The sequence below is a fragment of the Theropithecus gelada genome, chromosome 8 (genome assembly GCF_003255815.1).
Source record: "Theropithecus gelada isolate Dixy chromosome 8, Tgel_1.0, whole genome shotgun sequence".
Classification (NCBI taxonomy): domain Eukaryota; kingdom Metazoa; phylum Chordata; class Mammalia; order Primates; family Cercopithecidae; genus Theropithecus; species Theropithecus gelada.
This window is the reverse complement of record NC_037676.1, coordinates 65,129,889-65,154,325: the sequence shown is the minus strand read 5'-3', so window position 1 is coordinate 65,154,325 and position 24,437 is coordinate 65,129,889. Positions and strand designations below refer to the sequence as shown.

The window sequence follows — 24,437 nt, the reverse complement described above, 5'->3', positions numbered from 1 at the left end:
ACATGGAAAGACTCAGGACCTCTGGTTAGCCAGGATGTTACAGGTGGTGACATTAGCTGTTGTCTTCTCCTTTCTTGGGGCAGTGTTGTTCTTTTATGAGTTGTTCTTTTATGGTTTGAGTTGGCTAGCCTCCAGCCAGGAGGTGATGCTTTCAAGACAGCATCAGCTGTGGTAGTATAGGGAGGATACAAACTTCCCCTATGGTCACCTGGAGGAGTACTCAGCTCTCTCAGGTTGAGGGCAGGGCCATTAGAGCTCCCAAGAGATTATGTCTTTTGTCTTTGGCTACCAGGCGGGTAGAGAAAGACCATTAGCTGGTAGCAGGGTTGGGCGTGTCTGAACTCAGACTCTTTTTGGGCAGGGTTTGCTGTGACTGCTGTGGGGTATGGAGGTGTGGTTCTCAGGCCAATGGAGTTATGTTCCCGGGGGAATTATGGCTGCCTCTGCTGTGTCACACAGGTTGCCAGGGTAGTGGGAGAAAATGAGCAATGATAGGTTTCAGTCAGTTCTCATGCAGCCAGAAAGGCCAGCCTCACTCCCACTTTGTCCCCGCCAATAGCACCAAATTTATTTCCAGGCAACCAGCAAGCAGGGCTTAGAACTTGCCCCAGGCTACAAGCCTCCCTGCTGAGAAAGCAAGCAGGGCTTTCAGACTTCACCCCTCCCTGCCTGCAGAGGCTTCTGTGGTTTTATCTGTACTTCTCTTTTGCTCCCCCATCACTGCAGATTCTGTCCAGGAAAATTCACATTATGTTTAAATTATTACAAAGTTTAGCAGGAAGTTTCTTTCTCCCTGTGGTTTTCCCCCAATTCCACTGGCAGCCTTCCCCAAGGTCCCTTGTGAAATAAAGTAAGAAATGGCTTCCCTGGTCTTCCTTGGAGGCCAGGAGTCCCTACAGGGATCTTCCCAATGCTGCTTCTGCTTTTATATTTCACTCCAGCTCTCTAAATTCGTTTCAGTTCTAGGTGAGGTTAAATTCTTCTCCCGTGATCTGAATTTTCAAGTTCCCCAGTGAGGATGTGTGCTTGGAAACAGACGTTCCCCCTCTCACACTTTGGGCACTCACAGTTTTCAGCTGTTTCACGGAGTACGCAGCGGCAAGCCACTTCTTTCAAAGGCTCTGTGAATTCTTTCAGTTTCCCTGATATTTTCCTGCAGTAGTTCTTGGAGCAGAAGTTCATGATGTGAGTCTCCACATGCTGTTCTCTCCATCTGAGTGGGAGCTGCAAGTTAGTTCTGTCTCCTGTCTGCCATTTTCTTTGCAATGTGGTCAAGAATAGTTTTCTATGTGAAGGGTTTTTTGGTCAACTGAATACACATATGGAGGAAATAAAGAATGATGATTTCTACCTCACATGATATGTAAAAATCAATCGATCACAATGTAAGATGCTTAACATATAATATAATATGATATAATATAGAAGAATATCTTCATGGGACATAGTTTAGGCAAAGTCCTAAAAAGTATGAAAAAGTACTAACCACAGAATTTCTTACTTTAAGCTTAATAACTGAACTATACAAATTAAAAACTTTTGTTCATGAAAAGATAACATTGAGAATGGAATTTCAATCTGCAAGAATTTTTTTACTGCAGAAATATCTATCGAGCTAAGACAAATTTTTTAACAGAATAAACAAATGACATTAGGACAGAATTTTATGGGAGAAGTGGAATGTAGAAAATGTCCAAAAATAAGATGGAATGGTTTAAAATTTCAACTATTAGTTAAAGTTTGTTTAGGGACATTAAAATGGTTAATGATGAGTATTAAATCACTATAGCATTTAGAATCCATGGGATACTTTCAGAAGAGTAATGCTTTCATTTTTATTATTAAAAATTGTAGGGATTTTGTATGGTGTTAATGTATCTAAGCTGGAATTATGTGTCCTGGAATTTCCTTCTGTATATGGTTCTGAGTTAGGGTTGGCTATATAGACATTTGTGAGATTATGGAAGGCAAGTGAAACAGCAGTTCTGATGCTCAGGAAGTTGGTATGGAGTCCCAGGCTCTACTGCAATTCACATGTGGAGTGCTGACAGCTGAGAACAGGACATGCTTGACAACTGAGACCACAGTAGGGGTGGGTCACTTACACAGCTCAGTGGAGGCCAACAGGAAAGATGTGAAAGGAAGTGGATGTCTACTCCTACTCCTCACATCCCACACTGCCACATCAACCCTGACTTCAGAATCAGTCCCTGTGCTTGCACTTGATGTGGCTGTGAAATCACTGAGATGGCTGAGTTCTGAAAGCCACTACCACGAAGAAGAAGCATTAAGTCTGGTCTTTGGAAAGTAGTGGTGGTTACGCTTTTGCTTTTTAAAAATCATACCCACAACATCTGTCATGTCATATTCTCTTACATTGTATCAAGTCAGACTTTAACAATGGTGTGTTCTTCTATTTAATAATTGCATTGGATAGCCATATAGAATTTTGCAGCTATTAAAATGAAACACAGTTTTTGTTTTTAAATTTTTTTGTTGTTAGATTTTGTTAGTATTTGAACTGGATTCTGAAATTCTGTTATTCTAATGATAAGCTTCACATATTGAATATTCTGTGCTGAGACAATTGATTTGAAAGAAGATTATTGAATGTGTTCTGTTACATGTGCCTACTCATATCCACTTAAATTTTAGTGGGCTAATCCATTATTTTCACTATATTGTGCCAATACTTTATATTATCACTCAACATTTAAATATGAATATTCTGGTTTTAATCTAGTGAGTTACTAATGTCTCTCTTTCTATCTTTTTTGGTCTATTTATGAAGAACTTTATTGTTAACAAAATTCTGGAAAGAAAGGTACTACTGCATTTTGGAATGCATTTGGACTTTGGCACCTAAAATATCTGGATTAAATATTAGTTGCAGTTCTTACATGCTATGTGAGTTGGGAAAAAAAAATCGTAGTTTGCTCATCTGTAAAATGAGGACAATGGCTGCCTCAGAGGGTGTGATTACCTTATACAAGATAATGGCAATGGAGTGCCGGCACACAGAAAGCCTGCAGTAAACAGCAAGCTGTTGCTGACTTATTTAAACATTTATCTTATTTTGAGGATACACTCCCATCAACTGTTATTTCCAAAATTTCAAAGGCTCTGTCTAATGTAGGATTACATAATGATTTGTAAGAATTCCATCATTCTGTCCTTGCTATCCCCCGAACAGTGTTGTGTCCTTGTGGAACTTGCACGAACATGTGTTTGGTTGGATTTCCTCATATTTAAAATGAGCAGCTACCTTGGAAGGTAAAATTGATTAGTGTGCCACATTTTGAGGACTAATGGTTTTATCTTCTATGACTTTTTTATTATGGAAAGAAAGCTTGTCTGCATAAATATCTCTTAGGAAAGAAAAGAAAACTCCACGGAGGCAGAATTCATGAATTTGAGTGTCATATGGAAGTGTCGTCCTTCTCTCTCTTCAGGGCTGCGGCTGAATGGCTCATGGGCAGGTCAGTGCCTGGTGCTCAGGACAATGCTGCTCACTTTTCCTTTAGCTTTTGACTGACATTGCTTTCATTTTCTACTCCCTTTATTCCCCAGTAGCACAAACCAGGAGAGAAGCTCTCTCTCCTGTCTTTATCATTTCAAGTCACTCCAGAGAGTCTTTGAAAATAATATCTCCTTTGAGTAAGGTGCCCAAAGTGGCTTTTTCCAATTGTTTTCAGTGTTATTCCTTTAGATTCACTGATATGCTTATTCTGGTTATTCTGTGAGGAATCCCTGTACTGTGCTTGCTTTAGGGTTTTGTTTCTGATTCTTGAGTCAGGGAACCAGGCTGTAGAGTCCCTATAGGGGTGCATTTACTATTCCTGCAGCTTCTGTCATTGCTTTTTGTTGCAAGAGTTGTACTGTATTAATAAAGATGTCTATAACACACCACCTCTCACCATTCCAGCCCTCTCCTAACATACATACACTTTTTTGTGTTGATTTTCTCACATTTGGAAAAAGTAAGTTATTTTTCTTACTTTAGTCTGCATTTTTTTTTTTTTTTTAAAGAGACAGAGTCTTGCTTTGTTTTCCAGGCTGGAGTGCAGTGGCACCATCAGGGCTCACTGCAGCCTCAGTCTCCCGGGCTCAACAGATTCTCCCACCTCAGCCTCCCAAGCAGCATGCACCAGCACACCCTGCTACTTTTCTTTCTTTCCTTTTTTTTTTTTAGAGAGAAGCTCTCACCATGTTGCCCAGGCTGGTCTCAAGCTTCTGGCCTCAAGGGATCTTCCCACCTTGGCCACCCAAACAGCTGGGATTACAGGTGCATGTCACCACACAAGACTTTATCGGTATCTTTAATGGTACATTTTCTGTTATTTTAAGAGTTACTCAGCTCTTTTTAAAGACACACAAATTGTGCTCTCTTTCTCTATAGTAGATATGCCCTTAATCCTTCCTTAATCTTTGTCAAGAGCTCAGTAATTAGATGGAGTGGCTGCTTTGGCCTCACTGAAGGCCATCTCAAAGTTTTTGTAATTTTTAAATTACCATCTGTTCAGATTCACTGGTGGCTGGGGTCTTTGTGTCAGTGTTGCTGGGCTCATTTGGAGGAACCTTTTATTCAGGAGAAAGCAAGAGTGGAAAAAATTCTTGAAAACACCTACGTTTTCTATTTTTGGAGCTATTCAACATTTTTATTTGACTGTACTTCTGGCTTTTGTTCCCACTGTGAGTACAGATCTTTAGAATTAGATGTTTCTCATACTCAGTGCTGACAATTTTTTCCCATTTTAAAATTTTCTAATAGTGTATAATATTTACATAATGGGATAATGAATTTCTAAACTCTTTGGAGTCAACGAAGCAGAATAGAATGGCTGAGAGGAAAAGTCATGGTCAAAAAGGTATGAGGCTTAAAACAGTACTGAGACTTTGCCTAAATAGTTTTAGACAAATTCTTTTCCTATGTAATAAATTTTTTCTTAGTTATCCAGTTTTTTCCCTCAATATATATATTTTTGTCATTCTTATTTAAGTCTAGCCAATGTTTTACTTTGCTCTTTAAATCAAGTAACAAATGCTTGCTGGCATTGAAGTCTCTTTATAATTCCTTTTTACTGTCTGCTTTCACAACTTTGGACATTTCCCTTCTGAAGTACTTTCTTTTTTTATAGCTCCTATTAATACTTTTGTTTCTCTCTTTCCTAGGACAATCTCCATCGAAAATGCCATTTGCTCACTGAGATCTCTTTTATAAATCCTTTTTCCCTTTCTATGAATTACTGTTCAAAGAAAATTGAATTTGATCATATCATTCCTAAGATTAAATCCATTCACTGCTCCACATCATCCAGCAGAGCATCTGAAGTGGTGTGACCTGAGTGGGTACAGATGTGACAAGGTATCAATTTCCTCATTCCCTGGGGTGTGTGTGTGTGTGTGTGTGTGTGTGTGTGTGTGTGTGTTCATTGAGTGAGGCTTGAGGTAGCTAGCCTTCTAGGCCAGATATTTCTTGCTGGGAGATGGCTAGTTTATTTACCACTGGATGCCTGTAAATGTTGGAATTCTCCAGCCAGGTCCCTGTAATCCCAGTGGGAAGCTGAGGTGGGAGAATCACTTGAGCTCAGAAGTTCGAGGATGCAGTGAGCTGTGATTGTGCCACAGCACTTCAGCATGGGGGACAGAGGGAGACACTGTCTCTAAAAAATAAAATGAAAAAAGAGGCATTCTCCATGAGTGCCAAGTATGAAATAGGTTGAAAATCACTAGTGTAAAACGGAATCGAAGGTCCCTCAAGGACCGATCCACCATTCATTTCGTGAACTGAACATACCCAGTAACTTATGACTTCCTGATTGATCCAGATTTTCCACAGACAGTCCTAAATATTTTATGGTATCTCTAAGCTTTTGTGGCTTATTTTCCCTGGTATCTAAAATGTCTTTCCTTTGCTCTCTTCCTGGTGATGTGTTATTTTTCACATGAGACCATACTATATGCTCTGAGCAGCCACATTTGATGCCTTGAGACACAGTTAGCCTCTGCTTATGTTTTCTATGCATCTGATTCACTTTACACAGACCATTATCTGCATTTCACTCTTCTGTAATTGTTTGCCTACCTCACTTCCTTAATAGAATGTAAGATTTTCTGGCAGATCAAGTTTTATTCGTCGCTGCATCCTTGTGGCCTAACTCAGAGAAGTCTCTCAATAATTGTTTTTTGAATGAGTGGATCAATTAATAAGTGAAAAATTAGCTATTTAAGTTTGTTTATTTATGCTTATTTTGTTTATTAGGACAATATTTGAAGGACTCAAAAATGATATTAATCATTACAGTGACTTCATGTTTGCAGGTTAAGTGTTTAAGGGACTTAAAAGTCTAAAATTAAACAATAATATGTTGCATCTGGACTATAAATGCTTTTGAATATCAACAGTTTAGTGAACTCAGAACAAGAAAAGATATGAGAGAAATACAGCCAATCAAACATTTCAATGTGCACAAGAGTTAGCAGCCTACCTGAAATATGGAAGGAATACAAGATTCCATCAGGCAATATGATTAAAAGAAGCAAATGGAATGTCAACAAAGTGTCTGTCAAGCCATATGAAAAGATGTTAAAATGTTTTAAATGGCTAACAAGTATTAAGACAACCAAAATGAGACTCTTAGTAGGAGTAAAGTCTTCTGTGTATTCAAATCTAATGTCCTTTGAGTCCTGTAGTTGTGGGCTGCTAGATTATTTTATGGAATGAGATTTTCTTCTGTTCCAACAACTATTAAAGAAAAGCCCTTTAAATTCATTAGTGGTAAGCTATAGAATCTCCTTAGAATTTGGGTCCTTCTTCCCAGGCGAAAATTCCTGAACATGTAGAAATCTTAAGTTGTCTGAGATGCTTATTTATTGGAGAAATGTATTTCTAACATGTGAAATTAACTATAGAGAAAACAAAGTAAGCTAATCTCATATAGTGTTAACACTATTTCAGAAAGTACAGGTTAGGATTTTATAATCATTGGGATAATCTGTGTCTGCATGGTGTATAAAATCTTTTTAGTTGTTAAGATAATCAGATGGATTATATTAGATTTGATAGATTCACCCACTGAAACCAATTCAAAATTTTAATTGAGTGATTGATTTTATACTTATAATTTTAGGTTGAAAGACATGACAATATTTTATTAAATTTGGGTAATGTTAAAAAAACTTGAGATTTAATTTATGAATGAGCTAATTTTATTAGATTTATTAGATTTGTTGTATTGGCTTAAAAACCAGCGAATGTTTTGTTTATTGGGACTAATACATGAAGGACTTCCAAAAATGATAATTACAATGAATTCATGTTAAATGTTTAAGGGAATTTAAGTTATAAATGGAACAGATTATTTAAAGGAATGTAGATGATTGAATTTAAATAGATTGAATAGTAATTGAAGTTCCAATGCGTTGGCTTATGCCTGTAATCCCAGCACTTTGGGAGGCTGAGGTGGGCAGATCACGAGGTCAGGAGATGGAGATGATCCTGGCTAACATGGTGAAACCTTGTCTCTACTAAAAATACAAAAACAAAATTAGCCAGGTGTGGTGGCAGGCACCTGTAGTCCCAGCTACTCGGGAGCCTGAGGCAGGAGAATGGTGTGAACCCGGGAGACAGAGCTTGCAGTGAGTGGAGATTGTGCCACTGCACTCCAGCCTGTGTGATAGAGCAAGACTCCATCTCAAAAAAAAAAAAAAAAAAAAAAAGGATGAAATTCTGATACATGCTACAATATAGTTGAAACTTGAAAACCTTATGGGACATTAAATAAACCATACACAAAAGAACAAGTATTGTGTAATTCCATTTACATGAGGTAATTAGAATAGACAAATTCACAGAGATAAAAAGTAGAATAGAGGGCAGGGCGCAGTGACTCACTCCTGTAATCCCAGCACTTTGGGAGGTCAAGGCAGGCTGATCACCTGAGGTCAGGAGTTCGAGACCAACCTGGCCAACATGGTGAAACGCCATCTCTACTAAAAATACAAAAATTAGCCAGGTGTGGTGGCAGGTGCCTGTAATCCCAGCTACGTGGGAGGCTGAGGCAGGAGAATCATTTGAACTGGAGAGGCGGAGGTTGCAGTGAACCAAGATTGTGCCATTGCACTCCAGCCTGGGGGACAAGAGAGAGAGACTTTGTCTCAAAAAAAAAAAAAAAAAAGTAGAATAGAGGTTACTTGAGGCTGGAGGGAGGAGAGGATGACAAGTTGTTGAATGGGTACAGAGATTCTATTTAGGATGATGCAAAAGTTCTGGAAATTATAGCGTTGATGGTTGTACAACATTGTGCATGTACCTACTGCCACTGACTTGTACACTTAAAAATATTAAAATGGTTAATATTATGTTATGCATTTTACCACAATGAAAAGAAACTCTCCCCTAAAGTGATTATTAACACTTACGAGATTTATAAGCAGAATACTTAAAGTTCTATGTAGCATCTAGAGCAGGGGTGTCCAAGTTTTTGGCTTCCCTGGGCCACATTGGAAGAAGAATTGTCTTGGGCCACACATAAAATACGCTAACACTACTGATAGCTGATGAGCTGAAAGAAAAATCTCAAAACAATCTCATAAAGTTTTAAGAAAGTTTACAAATTTGTATTGGGTTGCATTTAAAGTCACCCTGGGCTGCATGTGTCCTGTGGGCCGCAGGTTGGACAAGCTTGATTTAGAGCTTAAAAAAACAAAAAAACACAGTTTTAAAAAAATGTGTTACTTTGAAAAAAATGCATAATGGGTTAAAACCCTGAGTAGATATTAATAGAATTTTCTGGGCACAAAAGCCTCCCTCATGAAAATGTACAAAGTCCTAGAGAAACTTTGGTCTTCACCTGTTTCCCTGAAACTTTCTTGTCTCAGTTATGAGGAAAACACGGTATGACACCTTGGCTTTGACTTTAGGGCTAGTAACTAAGAATGTTTGTTTTCCTTAAGTAAAAAAGAAACAGATTTAATTTACTTTTCCAAATAAACATGTAGGTGTGTAAATAGAAAATGAGGCAAATATAGAGCAAAGGAAAAGAAAATAAAACTTAAGCCCAACCTGTGATTTTTTTCTCACAACATGCGAAAACGCAGTATGCTTTTTATTCTTTTCACAGAGACCTCCTGCTCAATACGGGATTTACAATGAAGTCTCTGGGACAATCTGCCGTTTAATTCACTACTCTTTTGAGAGTCAGCATGTCAGGGAAGCCCAGATCATTTCTTCGACCATTTGGTATGAAGCTGCTTCTGAAGTCAAGCCCTTTGTTTTGACTGGAAACCTTTCCAGTAAGTGATTCCCTATATGCTTACTGCTCCTTCTGCCAGGAATGCTCTCCTGGCCTTTGCCTCCTAGCTCCTTTTCACCCTCAGGTCTCAGCCTGCATGTCTTCTTCTCAAAGAGAGCTTCCCAGGCATGCTGGAGGCACTCCTGTTTGCTGAATGCCTGATACGCTGGACTCCTGACTCTCCCTTGAGTGACAGGGAAATCCTGCCTCTTTCCACTTGGGGTCTCCCTGTCTGGGAGGGAGCCTTTCTCTGACAGACTCTCTCAGGTGCTCCTCAGTGTCTTATGCCTCAAAGGCACTTATCACCTGCTTCTCAAGTTAATATGGTCAACTTTTCTCTAAGCAACACTCAACGACCCAGGCCCGTTTGATAATGTGGCTCCGGCATTTGAAACGTGCGACTCCCAAAGCTTCAGTGCTGGTCTATGTCCAGCAGGAAGAGAGGACAAGAGCATGAAGAATCACATGTGGAAGTTATTTAGGGGCCCTTGTCTAGAATACAATCTCATGGAGCACCTAACTGCCTGGAGGCTGGGATAGATGGAAAGAGAAAGAACTGTTTCCTTCTATGAGGAAAAATGTGGATAAAATGGAAACACTAGTTTGTTATAACTTAGATATAATTTATAATTAACTTACTTTGTGTCTTATATAGTTTAGAAGGAAAGGTAAATGCTTTTATCAAATGTTCCCTTTTTTTTTTTTCATACTTGCTTTCAAGTCATATGAGTACTCCCTAATATCTCATTTAGGTGCCAGTTTCAAATATTGTTCCCAGCAAGAACACTGAATTATTATTTTTTTCTTAGTAAAGTACATAGTGTAGAGAACATGAAGATGAGTGTTCCATATATGCCCTTTATTGCTGGTTACTTATATGATACTTCTTTTTAAGGAATTGTAAAATCAGATCTCCATTAAATCTTAAATAGTTGGTTGGTCCAAGACTTTAGCTCTTAAAAATATTATATGCCATTTTGTTATTTGAAAGGATAAACATCTCTTTTATTGTCTGGCCTTACTTTAAAACATTTCTGTTTTATTGACTGACCTTACTTAAAATGCTTTAGTATAACAGTGTGAATGTTAATATAAGCTCTATAGTAGGAATGATTAGTTAATATTTTAAGGACATAATGACAGCTCATCACTTCAAAAGCAACTTGAACAAGTTCTTCAGAATTGGTTACCTGTGTCTGCATCAGAAATCTGCTTAATCTGCGTAAGAATATTAAAAGTACCTTTAAAAATAAAAGCATAATTGATGTACATAGTTTTGGGCACATGTGATAATTTAATACATTCATATAATTTGCAAAGATCAAATCAGTGTACTTGGGATATCCATCACTTAAATATTTTTCTTTGCTTTATGATGGAAACACTCAAAGCATTCTCATCTAGCTATTTTGCAAAGTGCAATAGATATTGTAAATTATAGTCACTCTACTATTGAACACTAGATAGTAAAAAATAATTTTTAATTGGCAAAATATGTGCTGTTCAAGAGACGGGATTTTCTGGAAATCCAGGGGAGAAAGTGTTCAAGGAAGGAGAAGTCAACAGCAGCCAAAGCTGTCAATCAATGTTGATAAGATCCGAGAGAACTTGACAATTAGGAAGTCCCTGCTGGCCTCTGAGACAGCATGTTCAGTGATAACTCAGGAGGCATGAGAGTGAGTGGGAGTGGGGTGAGGAAAGGAGTGCTGTCAGTCTCGGCCACTTTGCAGAGAAGTTGGGATGTGGAGGGAAGGAGGAGTATGAGAGACAGGAAAGTGCAATTCATGCCAGGTGGAGTCAAGGGTGATTTCTATTTTCTTTTTCTGGTTTATGTGACTTTGTTTATAAGCTGAAGGGAAAAGACCTAGTGGAGGAAGAAGCTGGGCAGAGGGAGTAAAGTTCGGGGAGGGGACAGAGAGAAATCCTAATTAAGAGAGCAAGGTGCTTAAACAGGTGGGTGGGATGGACCTAGCAGCCACAAAAGCCACGGGACTGAATGAAGTCTGCTTTTTCTGTCAGGAAGATGATGATCATAGATGGATACAGACAGATCTGACAGAGAGAGAGCCTGGGAACTTGAGGAAATCATTCCCACTGCTTTTATTTTTTGTGTGACAGAGTCTCAGAGATGGAGTCTTAATGCTAAGGGTGCAGGGCAGAGGAGGAGAAAGCCGCCGGCGGTCACATTGCCTCTTTGGGCCTCAATTGTTTATCCCAAAAATGAGGGTAGAAACTCTAAGTTCTCTAAAATGAGGCTAGGGTGCTCTGTGGCACTGGCATCTCAAATAATTCACTTTTAGGGGACTTGGAGAAAGCACTGATGAAGAATGAGTGGGAAGGCCCCGTGGCGGGTTGGGAGGCTCACATGTGAGGTTGTGAGGTTGCATCAGGACGTGTGCTCCTCTCTGCATCACTAAGCAGCTTAGGGACAGACGTGCAGAAGTGGAGGATCAGTAAACCCACGGTGGGGCTGGGAGAGCCAGCTTAGTGAGACCATTGAGAAGGGGGGTTGTTGGGATTAGAATACTGAATTTAGATCTAAACTGGAAACACAGAGGCCCTGGCACAATGCTGTCAACTGCTCTTCTGCTGGGCTCCTAAATTTTACCGCTAATAACCAGGATCAAACTATTGCACAAGATCCTCATAAAATCCTTACAATCCATTTTTTTTTTCCTTGCCATGCATCCAGGGTGTCATGAGGATGTGATTTTTAAATTTGGTACTCTGCTCCCTCATTATCATATCTGTATCCCAAATCCCTCTTTTTCCACTCCACACCATCTGGATGGCAGATTCTTCATTCTTCCTTTTCAAGTAAAAGGATGCTGCACAGCCTGGCACTGTTGGTAATGGTGAGAACTGGAGAGCTCCGACCTGGCTAAAGCAGGGCGTAGGGAGGTATGATTCCTCCTTCTGAGCAGGCAGGCATTTGTGTAGAAGGCCTGTTTTAGGGATGAGGCTGATACATCAGACCTCGTTACTGTAACTCTGGAGCACAGAGGTCAGGGTGCTTTAAAACCACTCCTGATATTGACCATTTGTAAATCAGTGAAGAAGGAAATGTGATGTGCCTGATCACACCTTGAAATCACCCCCACCCAAAAGCATCATCTATAGAACTGCAGTGTCAGGGCTGTAGGTGACTTGCGGATCCTCAAAGAGGTGAGGTGATTCAGCAGTGGTTACACAGCTAGATATTGGCAGTTAGGACCACCATTACCGAAATCATTTCTAACATTTGGTTTCAAGTAGAAACGTAGAAAATTAGAACCCCTTCTGGGGTGCAGGAGTTGTCTGCTTGCTGGTCTCAAGTTTTTGGCAAAACAGGCTACACCTTCTCTCCAGAAAATTTCCAGATAATATAAGTGCATAATATAGGGCCATGCTTTTGCTCTGGAAAATTGTTAAAGATATAAGTGCACAAATACCTTATTATGAATTAATTGTTTTTTTTTTTTCTGTGGTACAGGGAATGGGAGGTTTAAATTTTCTTAGTGAGTGAGGAAAGAGATATGAGAGATAATGTAAAGACAAGCGTTTTCTACACTATGTATTTTGTACAACAAATATTCACTAATTTCCTATGATGTTCCATACACTGAAGCTGGTTCTTAGATCCTAGGGTAGGTAAGACATGATCTCCACCTTTTATGAGTGAGGGAGACAATTAATTAAAAAGTAAGTTGAGCGCAGGTTCAGAGACACACTCAGGGTCTACTGAGGCATGGAGAAGAGGAAGAGGGTGTTTGTGAGAAGAATGTTAAAGAACATGTAGGAGTTTTTAGTTATTTGAAGGGAGATGCTATGGTCTGAATGTTTATTTCCCTCCTCCCCCACCAATTCATATGTTGAAACCTAATCCCCAATGTGATGGTGTTAGCAGGTGAGGCCTTTGGGAGGTGATTAGGTCACTCATGAATGGGTTAGTGCCCTTGTAAAAAAAGAGACCTCAGAAAGCTGCCTTGCCCGCTTGCCCATGTGAGAACACAGGAAGAAGAGAGTCATTGATGAACAGAGCAGTGGGCCCCCAGCAGACACCAAGTCTGCTGGTACCTTGATCTTAAACTTTTCACAACAGAGCTCTGTGAAATAACTTCCTGTTATTTATAAGCTACCCAGTCTATGGTATTCTGATATAGCAGCCCAGAAGAACTAAGACAGGAGGTGAAGATGTTTCATTTGATGATTGACTAGGTTGGGACAATCAGGGAAGAGTCAGGGAATACAAAGAATATGCCCAAGCTTTTCAGCTGATGTGAAGAACTGTCATTTATATAAATGAAGATAGAGAATAAAAAAGGAAGAACCTTCTCCCCAATCTCTGCCAATGGAAACTCTAATCATCTTACTGAGTCCATTTGTTCACACATTGACTCATTCACTTAATATTCATTCATTGAAAATTGTGTAGGGTTTCCATTATGTTAGGAAATGGGGTCAGCCCTGGTGAATAACATGACTTTAAAAAATTACAGTTGTGTTAAATGTTGCCAAGGAAAAAGCACAGTGTGCAATGAAAACATCTCACAATATATCATCTGTATCTTAAACTGAAATGGAGAGGGTGGGAGGAAAGTGATTAAACTTCGGAAGAGACAGCTAAGCTGAAATCCGAAAGGTGTATATAAGTTAGTGGGTCAACAGAGGGAGGAGGCCTCTCTCAAAGGCCTGGGTGTGAAGGCTCTTGGTGGATTCAGCAAAACACATATGACTGGAGGTGGGTAAGGGAGGAGAGTAGGATATGTGGCTGTAGATGATTCCTAGTCAGGCTGAATTATAATCAGGAGTCCTGACTTAAGGAAATAGGCAATCATCTAGGCTCTACTTCACTGTGAGTTTAGTGCTAACCTTGGATCTGGTTCTGGTAAAGGGGCTTCTCTATCTTTCCCCTGTGGGGAGTCTCCAGTTGGTTTGCTGATTTGGGCATTTGAACGCTTATGATATTCTTGAGAGTCTGTCTCAGTAACCTGTTTAAGGGATAGAATCTTGTCACTCAACCAGAGCACTGTAGCTGGGATCCCGTTCTGGGCTACCTGAACTTCCCGTGTGTGGGGTGGCTGAGGTTACAACCCTGCTGGTCCCCATTCTTTGACAGTAACTCTGTCCCCTTCACCACATGTTGCAGATGAGTTGACTCCTAAATGCCTGCCTTACCCTGTGAGTGCATCCCTTTCAAGTAAGTCCCTGTTTTCTCAGGGGTGTTCTTGTCCAGAACAAAATCAAGCTCTTGTTCTGATGTGGTACAGTGGAGGTTTATTTTATCTCCCTATATCTTAACTTTCAAAATTACTAAAAATATATCTAATTGTATTAAAAATGCAGGACCTCCACTTGCCTCACATAAACATTTGCAAGTGCATTGGACATCTCACTATGTTTGAAACATAAAGCAGTATAATTTCATGAAACTTGAGAGCATTGGGGTTTTAAAAATGACTTTGTAAAACTGAGTTGTTGGGCCCAGAAAATTTATTTAATACTATAAACTCAACAAATATTTCTTTTCCTCATTGTCTTTGAGACAGCATCTCTGTCACCCAGGCTGGAGTGCAGTGGCAGGATCTCAGCTCACTGAAACCTGGAACCTCCATCCCACCAACCCCACTTCTGACCCCAAGCTCAAGTGATCCTCCCACCTCGGCCTCCTGAGTAGCTGTGACCACAGGTGCATACCACCACACCGACTATGTTTTTGTATTTTTGGTAGAGACGAGGTCTCACCGTGTTGCCCAGGCTGCCCTTGAATTCTGAGCTCAAGTGATTTGCCCGCTTCGGCCTTGCAAAGTGCTGGGATTATAGGGTTGAGCCACCACACCCAGCCAACAAATACTTCTTTATTGAATTCTACATGCAAGGCATTTTTTCTGAGTTATAGGGTTACAATGGGGAGCAAAACAAAGATTTCACCCTCACAGATCTATGTTAGTGGGAGAATTAGCTAGTCATAGTGTAGATATTTGGCAGAGCCATCTCAGCAAATTAGGAAAATATTTCAGGATCTAAGTCTGAGCTCTAGTGAGGCTGATGGAGAGAGAAACAGCCTTTAGGACAGTTACATGCAAACAACTAGATAGTTACCAAAAAAGAAAATCATGCACTCTGAGAATCAGTAGACTCTTAATGGCTTATTAGGCAAACATGGTGACTCCTTTGAAATGTTCACTGTGACTTCAGGACCATCCTTACCTAGTCTTGCACATTTCTCCGTCTTTGACTCACAACATTCTCCTCTCCTCTCACCTTCAAATATCCATACATTTCTAGGAGTGCAAAACACTGGACTGGTTTTCTACTCTGAAGATCTTCCAGGCCTCTGCTTATTCCCTCCCCTGGTGTCTGGCCTTGTGGTCACTTTACTTCTCTGAGGCTTCCATACATTATAAGTTGGGGAAAGGAAATTCATAAATTAACATTCAAACCAGTCTTTTTTTTTTTTTTCCTACCATTCGTTTCTTCCATAAATTCTTAGGCAGAGATGGGATTTTAAAAAATTTTCAGCTCACACCATTGCTATGGAAATATCACCTCATTTTCTTAGAAGGAGTTCATGGGCAGACAGGTAAATACATGAACATTAGCCAGCAGGAAGCTTCAAGGACAGTAGAGCGATGAAATGTTTTTCTGATAGTTATGCTTCCTTCCAATAAAAAGTTCCTCAAAAGTATAATAGCAAGGGTCAAATGTTTATATAAAGAACTATTTAGAGCTTTGTAATGTAAAATATTGAACCCACATCTGAGGGGTTCATTTCCTTTCAAAAACTATTAGGGTTTTCAGTATACTTTTCTTTCTCATCATTCAACATATACAACCCAGACTAGTCTTTGTGAGCCCAAATAAATCTGCCAGTTGCAATTTGAAGCCTAATATCACAAGGAGTAGTGCAAGCAACAGAAACTCTGGAAAAGTCTGGCAGTACTTACACAAGTAAAATGCTATTTTTCAGCATCTTTCGCCTTATCTTCACACTTCTCTGAATTATAAACATTATTTCTAGAAAGTCTAACAAGGTAATAACAAATCCACAAGTTCATTTTCAGCAAATGATTCCCAAACAAGGTGTTGACAGATTTTTATCATTTTGATTCCAGAGATTCTAGTCTCATGAAAGTGTTCATGGAGATTGATATATATTTATATATATTTAAAAGAAATGAAAAATGGAAGGAACAGTTATAACTAGGCTTTTTCATTAGAATGAATGATGAAAAGCGCTGACCCCACCTAGCACTCTGCCTTTTGAGAGCTTTTTATTTCATTGTCTTTGACCTGCAATCATAATCTTTATAAGAAATAGTTAATAAAAGAGGCCGAGAGGTAACCAAGAAGACGGGTGGCTAGAAATAAATGTTTCCTCAAGTATTTATTACCCTTCAGAAATATCTGTCTGAAATGTTAGTCCCATATATCCACTTTAACAGTGCGGAGGAGGGAAGTGGTAGCTGTTATTAATTTTTAAGGCTGGCTGGCAGCTTTCAGTCCAAGAACAAGGCTTAACTTTGCATTTTGAATACTGCAGAAATTTTCATTAGTTAGAATAGAATCAAAATTATGAATGATGTATTGCCTGCCAAAAAACTGACATTATATTATATTTGCAGTTCTCTTTTAGAATAAGCTTTCCAGAAGTGTACTTAGACAAATTGGAAAGATACCAGTATTGTTTACTTATTTTATGTGTAAGTTTTGGAAAAATAATTCAAAAGACATGTCATCCTGGCGGAGGGTTGGTAATGTCATATCCAAGGGGCAGTTCATTATTGCACCTAAAAGCTAAGTGTTGGCACAAATAGTACTAGTGTATGAGATCATTCCCCATTGGTTTCAGACATTACATTTTGCTCACATCTGCCTTCTGAAGACCCTGGGACAACTTAATTATATCTGCACTTTTGTTTCCTACCTCTTTCAATAAAAAACATAAAATTACCCTCAGTTGAGAACTATCAGACTCAAATGTTTGTGACTGCTTTCCACTGTCATCTCTCTTCCAGCAGATTATCATGTTAAGTTAGTCTTGGGCATATATACTTTGCTTTGAGCACCCAAGTTTCATTTTGACTCTGAGTCAATTTGAATTGATGACAACACAAGTACTATATCCAGATGTCTCTCAGTAATGTAATGTATGGCCCTCATAACAAACACTAGAATTAAACCACTAATAGAATAGTCTCCAACAGCTGCTTCAATCCCAGTTTGAAGGGCATTGAAATAGCTGATTCGGAGATTTCTATAGAGAAACTTAAGCTAATTAAAGACGTCAAAGTCAATGGAATGACAATATCTGTCAGTGAACAATACAATTTATATACACTGAAAAGAAGGCTAATAGAAGGTTAACAAAAGTATCCATTTATGAGAGTCTTTTATTTTGCATGCCATTTTGCATTTACCAGCTTTGCTCAAACCACAAGTCTCAAGGAAAAGACTTTTGTATAGTTACTGCACTATACGATAAGACTATTATTAATTTGCCTTTTCTCCCACTGTTAGGTACAACTGAGCACTGGTGTCTTTTGAGAGTCTTCAAACAGTTCAGTGAGGAGGAAAAGAAAGAGGACTGTTTGTTTTGGTTGTTGTTGTTGTCTTATAACTACTCAAAAGTAGGTATCTACTTTATAAGAGATTCAGCTGGGATTTATCAATTTATTAATTTTTTGACTTATTCAGCTCAAATTCCAATAACTTTAAGGTTGAAATTTCGGTTAATATTGCTCATGCTCAACCAACTGTTTTTGGCTGTGCAGCCTGTGGTAGCTGTGAGTTGGAAGCATGCTGCTAATCTTCTGTATATTAACTGCATCAGGTTGTAGAACTACTAATAAAACTAAAAATAGAGATTTTGAAGTTAACCTCAAAATGAAAAGTGTTGTCATTAGAACTGCACTTTTCAAGTGACAAACTTTTTGTCTTATCTAGCATTAAAACAACAACAACAACAACAACAACAACAACAACAACAAAAACCAAAAAACACCTGAGTAAGCATTAAATACATGATGCAATTTGTCTGCATGTTTTCACTGCCTGATACTTTTAATCTCAGGGTCTGAGGTTTGGTCAAATAAATTGAGACAAGACCCCATTAGATTCTGGATTACAACTCATATATCATGCACCACCCATCTATTTGATGGGAAGCATTCATCAGACCCCTTTGAGGTTGTGTTTTGGAAGGAAGTTATAATGGCTAGCTACTTTGCTTCATTTTGTTACAAATTCGAACAATGACTGCAATGCCATCTCTGGTTAGGTGTGATTTCTTTATTTAAAATAATTTATTTTTTGAAAGTAAATTAAAATTTTGAAAGTAAATTAAAATTTTGAAAGTAGGCTGGGCACGGCGGCTCACGTCGGCTCACGTCTGTAATCCCAGCACTTTGGGAGGCCGAGGCGGGCGGATCACGAGGTCAGGAGATAGAGACCATCCTGGCTAACATGGGGAAACCTCGTCTCTACTAAAAATACAAAATAATTAGCCAGGCGTGGTGGCGGGCACCTGTAGTCCCAGCTACTCGGGAGACTGAGGCGGGAGAACGGCGTGAACCCGGGAGGCGGAGCTTACAGTGAGCGGAGATCGTGCCCCTGCACTCCAGCCTGGGCGACAGAGCGAGACTCCGTCTCAAAAACAATTTTTTTTGAAAGTGAATTAAAATATGAGTCCTTAACAGAGTTGTGCCAAGAAGTGTCTTATACATCAGCAGGTGCTCAATGAAGGCCATTTGTTGACCTATGCTGCTAAAGCTCTATCATATAACTGCAGGTCATAATATTAATAAATGTTTTTCCTTTGGGTGTTCTGCTAAAACATGATTTAGCTTTTAAGTATCCCATTAACTTTTTTTTTAGCACCTCGTAATTTTTTTTTTTTAGCATCTCACCTGGAAGGTTGTAAATTTTAGTTGTTTTTCACGGCATTTTATATAGTTTATAAACATATAGGTCTTTCTGTAATGCATTATTGTATTGATATCACTACTGTTACTCAGACTTCAAAATTCTGCCACCAACATGCCTAAAATTGTTAATAGATAAAACAACCGTTGATTGTCTACTCCGCATAATGGTTAGATGTCTGATGAAAAGTTGCTAAGCTATATGACAGCAGTCCTTGGCCGTCTGAGTCTCTGCACGTGCTCTCACAAATTGAGAGTTTCAATACGTAGCGTCACCTTATTTGTGTGCAATTCAGTCTGTCAACTTTTGACTGTAACTTTAGTATGCTGAGTTCAATCATTTTAGACTCCAAATATAAAAGAGTTCATAACCCTGTAATGATTAGTTTTGGAAGCTGTATCTCATTCAAAAGGAACCCACGGGGAGAGAGAAAACAGTACTTACATGTGTCTTCTTCTTCCATGGAAATACTGATCACATAACAGGCATACACAAAACCCACCAACTGCAAAAGGGAAAACATGCATACCTTAAGAATCTATGCCAAGTTTCCGTACTTAAAGAGCCAATATAATCTAATAAAGATAAAAATTTATGAGCAACTTTTCAGAATTTGCTGTAGAAAACACTCTTTTAAAATGATAGCTGTGATTTTAAAAGAGCCTTTTCATTTCTATGTAGCCTCAATAGCTTTCTAAAAAGTACACAGAAATGGGGGAAAAAAACAATTTCTAGACATTTCACTTAGATTTTGATTTGGGACTTACAGTTCTTGTATTTCATAATCGGCAAAGATTATTAAGAAATCCATTTTAAACTTTTGATTTTTTTCTGATGATTGAGCATTTTGTACTAGCACTCATTAACTATAACTATTTTAATTTTTAAAAGCTACAGAAGGAATCAAAACATGTTGCTTATAAATTAAATACCAATCATCTACTTAATTATTTAAAATGCTCTGGGAATGCAAATTATATTTAGATACTAAATTGCTTTGTTAATCATACCACAAGAAAACACATTAACTTGCTGGTGATTCAGTAGTGATAAAATAAAATAGAAGAGATAATTTGTACTTTGGATACTAGTAGTTCAGAGAATAAATGCAGGTGTAGAATTTAACCTCTGCATTTATGATGCTAAGAGGACGATTTTTATTCCATGGAGCCAAAGACACTGCAATTCCTAGAGGACAAAATTGTCAATGAATCTAATCCAGTCTAAAAATACTTACTATAAGCACTTCAATAGGCATGAAAAATAGATACTTAATAGCTGCTGTAGTTTATATTCTTGCCTTTGTTAACATTTGTTTCCACCCTTTACCCCCATTATAAAATAACACTGGGAAAAGAAACTTTTTCTGATAGTCCTGGTGTCAAAGGCTCAAGTTTCCAATGCAGAGAACAAGATTTCTGGGGCTTTTGACTACCCACGTGAATTAGGACCCTAAGCTTGTAATCCATCTCTGGACTGTCTAGACAAAGGTCAAGAAGCTCTGAGAGGATGAGAGGTTAGGGAAACGTTTAGGGTGAGGTCTTAGGAGAAGGACTTACAGAGAAATCTGCCAGGGTGCTGATGGCTCCTCCCACCTAACGGGCACCTCCTCTCACCTCAAGCCAAGTGAGGGGGTGCTTCAGAAAGCACTTGGGGAGCTTAATATTTCTTACACTTTGGAAAACATGGGGGCTTGGCAACCAACTCACACTTGGAAGAATCAAAAGGCAAGAGACTGTGTCTAGAGGGGTTTTTGGTAGCAGTGTGTGGAGACAGGACTGGGTGGAATTGTCAGGCAGGGTAGGATGTGTGTGTGTGCCCTTAGCCTGGGGGTAAGGCCTCTGGAGAGATCTTCCTGTGCTGTTCTGGAGTTGGAGCCATCCCAGAGGACTTCCTGGAAGGGCAGGTGACCTCAGAAAAAGGATGGTGGTACTTTGGCTATAGAAGGCAAGTAGGGGTGCAAAGTGGCAAACCAGGGAGGCTGATCATCCAAGAAACAGGTAGGGATCTTAAAGGAGGGACGGGGTGGGATTCCGAAGAACCCCTAAAAGCACCCCACGAGAAGAAGCATGAGCGTGTGGGAGCTGTCACACCCAGAGAGTATCCCTGCCAGATTACAATGGAACCCGTCATGCTAACACCTTATTCCCTCCTTTTCTCCCATCATTTCTCCTTCTACTTCATCCCCACAATAACGCAGAGGAACAGCGAGAGAAGTGGAGTGAGAAGAGGAGGAAGCAGTGCTGTGTTCCTTCCTCTGCAAATCTGCAAGCTGAAATCAGGTCCAAGCTGAGCGGGAGAGTTTTTAAGTGGATGAGAATTTGCAGTGACCTGGACTAGATATTTAATATCTCTGAGGAGCTAAAAGAGCTATAAATTCTGCTTGAAATATGATCCAAAGGGTGAGATGGAACAAAGCCGTAATGTGTATTTGAAGGGGCAGTGAGAGAACAAACAAAATTGCCTTTTGACTGTATTCTACCAACCCATTCAGTAAACCAGTTACATACACAAGAAAGAAATGGCCCCTAATCCCATCACTAATAACTTTACAATAGATTTCTTTCCAATCTTTCTCTCTTGTAGTTGCTATGTATCACTTATACTCATATGACCCAAGTTAATACTCTCCATAAGCTCAATTATTAACGACTATGTAAATTTGTATTATTTAAATATACTGCTATGTATTAATGTTCTATTATTGAAAGTTGTTTTCAAGTTATGAATAACATTATGAAAAATATTAATGCTTTTCCTGAATTTTTGATGATCTGATTCCCAGAGGTAAAATTATTATTGCAGAAGTGCCATTGAATATTTTTATGACTATTTTTTATACATTATTGGTTTTCAGAAAGTTTGTATCATCTATCCTACCACAGCAGTGACTGACAATGCTTGCTTTTCCATACCATAGGATAGTTCCACTTAAAAATACATGCCAAGAAAATAAACAGAATGGCATCTCTTCATTTATTTATTTTTGCAATAGTTCTCTTTCATCTAACATACTTTCATATTTTATTAGTCATTTATGTTTTTTCTTTTGTGAATGACCTCAGAAGTTCTTTGCCCATTTATTAACTTGATCTTGTTCTTGTTAATTTATATGAGGTCTTATGGGGGAAAGCCTTTGCTGTATTTGTTGCAAATTTTGTTTCTTTATGTTAGCCTGTGATAGTGATGATGCCATAATGTGGGGACATTTTATTACTAAACTGTATGTTAGAAGGCATTTGCCAGCAAACAACTTTCTAGTTCTTGATGGGTTCTCCCTTAGGAGTATGTGTGTATATGTGTATACCCGGAAGCATGCATACGTGTAAATCAAGAACTCTCTTGCATTAGTCTTCTGCTGCTGCTGTAAGAGATTGCTGCAAACTTAGTGGCTTAAAACAACACCAATCTTACAGTTCTGAAGGTCAGGTGTCTGAAATGGGCCTTATGAGGCTAAAATCAAGGTGTCAGCAGGACTGTACTCCTAGAAGATCTGGTAAACTCTGTTTCCTTGCCTTTTTCAGCCACAAGAGGATGCCTGCATTCCTTAGCTGGAGCGGCTGATTCTGTCTCAGGCTGCCATCTCCCTGGTCCTTCCTTCCCCTCCTTCCTGTCTTGCTGTTAAGGATGTTGAACACACCTGGACAACTTAGGACAATCCCTCCGTGTTAAGGTCACATGATTATCAATCAATTTTATCTGCAACCTTTATTCATTCTCCTTTGCCATGTGCAGTGATTTATTCACAGGTTCCAGAGATGAGGACGTGGAAATCTTTAGGGAACTGTTATTCTGCCTATCACATCTGCCTATCACATGTGAACTCATATTTAGACTCACAGCAGGTTCTGCACAATTTAGGCCACAGTGGAGATGGAAAAATGACACTGAGAAAATTACTTAAATCTTACACAGGAACAGAAAACCAAACACCTCATGTTCTCACTCATTAGTGGGAGGTGAAGAATGGGAACACATGGACACATGGAGGGAAATATCACACACCAGGGCCTCTGGGGGGCAAGGAGAAGGGAGAGCATCAGGACAAATACCTAATACATGTGGGGCTTAAAACCTAAATGACAGGTTGATGGGCGCAGCAAGCCACCATGGCACATGCATACCTATGTAACAAACCTGCATGTTCTGCACGTGTATCCCAGAACTTAAAGTGTAATAGCAAAACAAAACAAAACAAAAAGATTAAAGTAACCACTCAAAAAACTTAAAAAAAGAAAATTACTTAAGTTTTAATGTATGAAGTATGATTATGACATCCTAATTTTAAAAAATGATAAGAGGAAAATTTGACAAGTCATAGTTCATAGCAATCCATTCTTGTCAGCAAATGCCATCTTTTAATATTGGGAAGAAAACTATGATCATCAATTTGGTGTTTTTACATCTAGTCCATGTTTTCTCATCCTACCTACAAATATAAATCCCAACAGCAGAACATAGTTATTTAATTTATTTATTTAACTTTTATTTTAGGTTTGGGGCTGCATGTGAAGGTTTGTTACATAGGCAAACACGTGGCAGGGGGTTTGTTGTACAGATTATTTCATCACACAGGTATTAAGTCCAGTACCCAATAGTTATCTTTTCTGCTCCTCTTCTTCCTCCCATCCTCCATCCTCAAGTAGACCCCAGTGTCTATTGTTTCCTTCTTTGTGTTCCTAAGTTCTTATCATTTAGCTCTCATTTATAAGTGAGAACATGTGGTATTTGGTTTTCTGTTCCTGCATTAGTTTGCTAAGGAAAATAGCCTCCAGCTCCGTCCATTTTCCCACAACATATATGATTTCATTATTTTTTTATGGCTGCATAGTATTCCATGGTGTATATGTACCACAATTTCTTTATCCAGTCTATCATTGATGGACATTTGGGTTGATTCCATGTTTTTACTATTGAGAATAGTGCAGCAATAAACATAGGCATGCATGTCTCTTTATAATAGAGTGATTTATATTGCTTTGAGTATACACCCAGTAACAGGATTGCTGGATTGCTTGGTAGTTCTGCTTTTTGCCCTTTGAGGAATTGCCACACTGATTTTCACAATGATTGACCTAATTTACACTTCCACCAAAAGTGTATAAGCAGATCATAATTATTTGAAATAGCACATTTCAAACAGTTTTCTTGACAATTTCAAATTCTGGGAGTATTATCTTTTCACTTTGATTAGATCATTGTTGTTTTTATTTTGCATTGTACCCGACAGGGAGCTTGTAC

The 24,437-nt window shown here is 38.9% G+C and overlaps 1 protein-coding gene across 2 annotated transcripts in view; it reads right to left on the bottom strand.

The window, feature by feature from the left end:
• Positions 1–24,437, bottom strand: part of NKAIN3 (sodium/potassium transporting ATPase interacting 3) — a 741,273-nt gene that overhangs the window by 64,971 nt on the left and 651,865 nt on the right. For both annotated transcript variants that reach the window (XR_003120795.1, XM_025394001.1), the window contains exon 5: positions 19,641–19,701. Coding sequence is in view for 1 of the 2 variants with exons in the window: in XM_025394001.1 (XP_025249786.1) it covers positions 19,641–19,701 (61 nt within the window). In the remaining variant the exon portion in view is untranslated. The remainder of the gene's footprint in view (positions 1–19,640; positions 19,702–24,437) is intronic.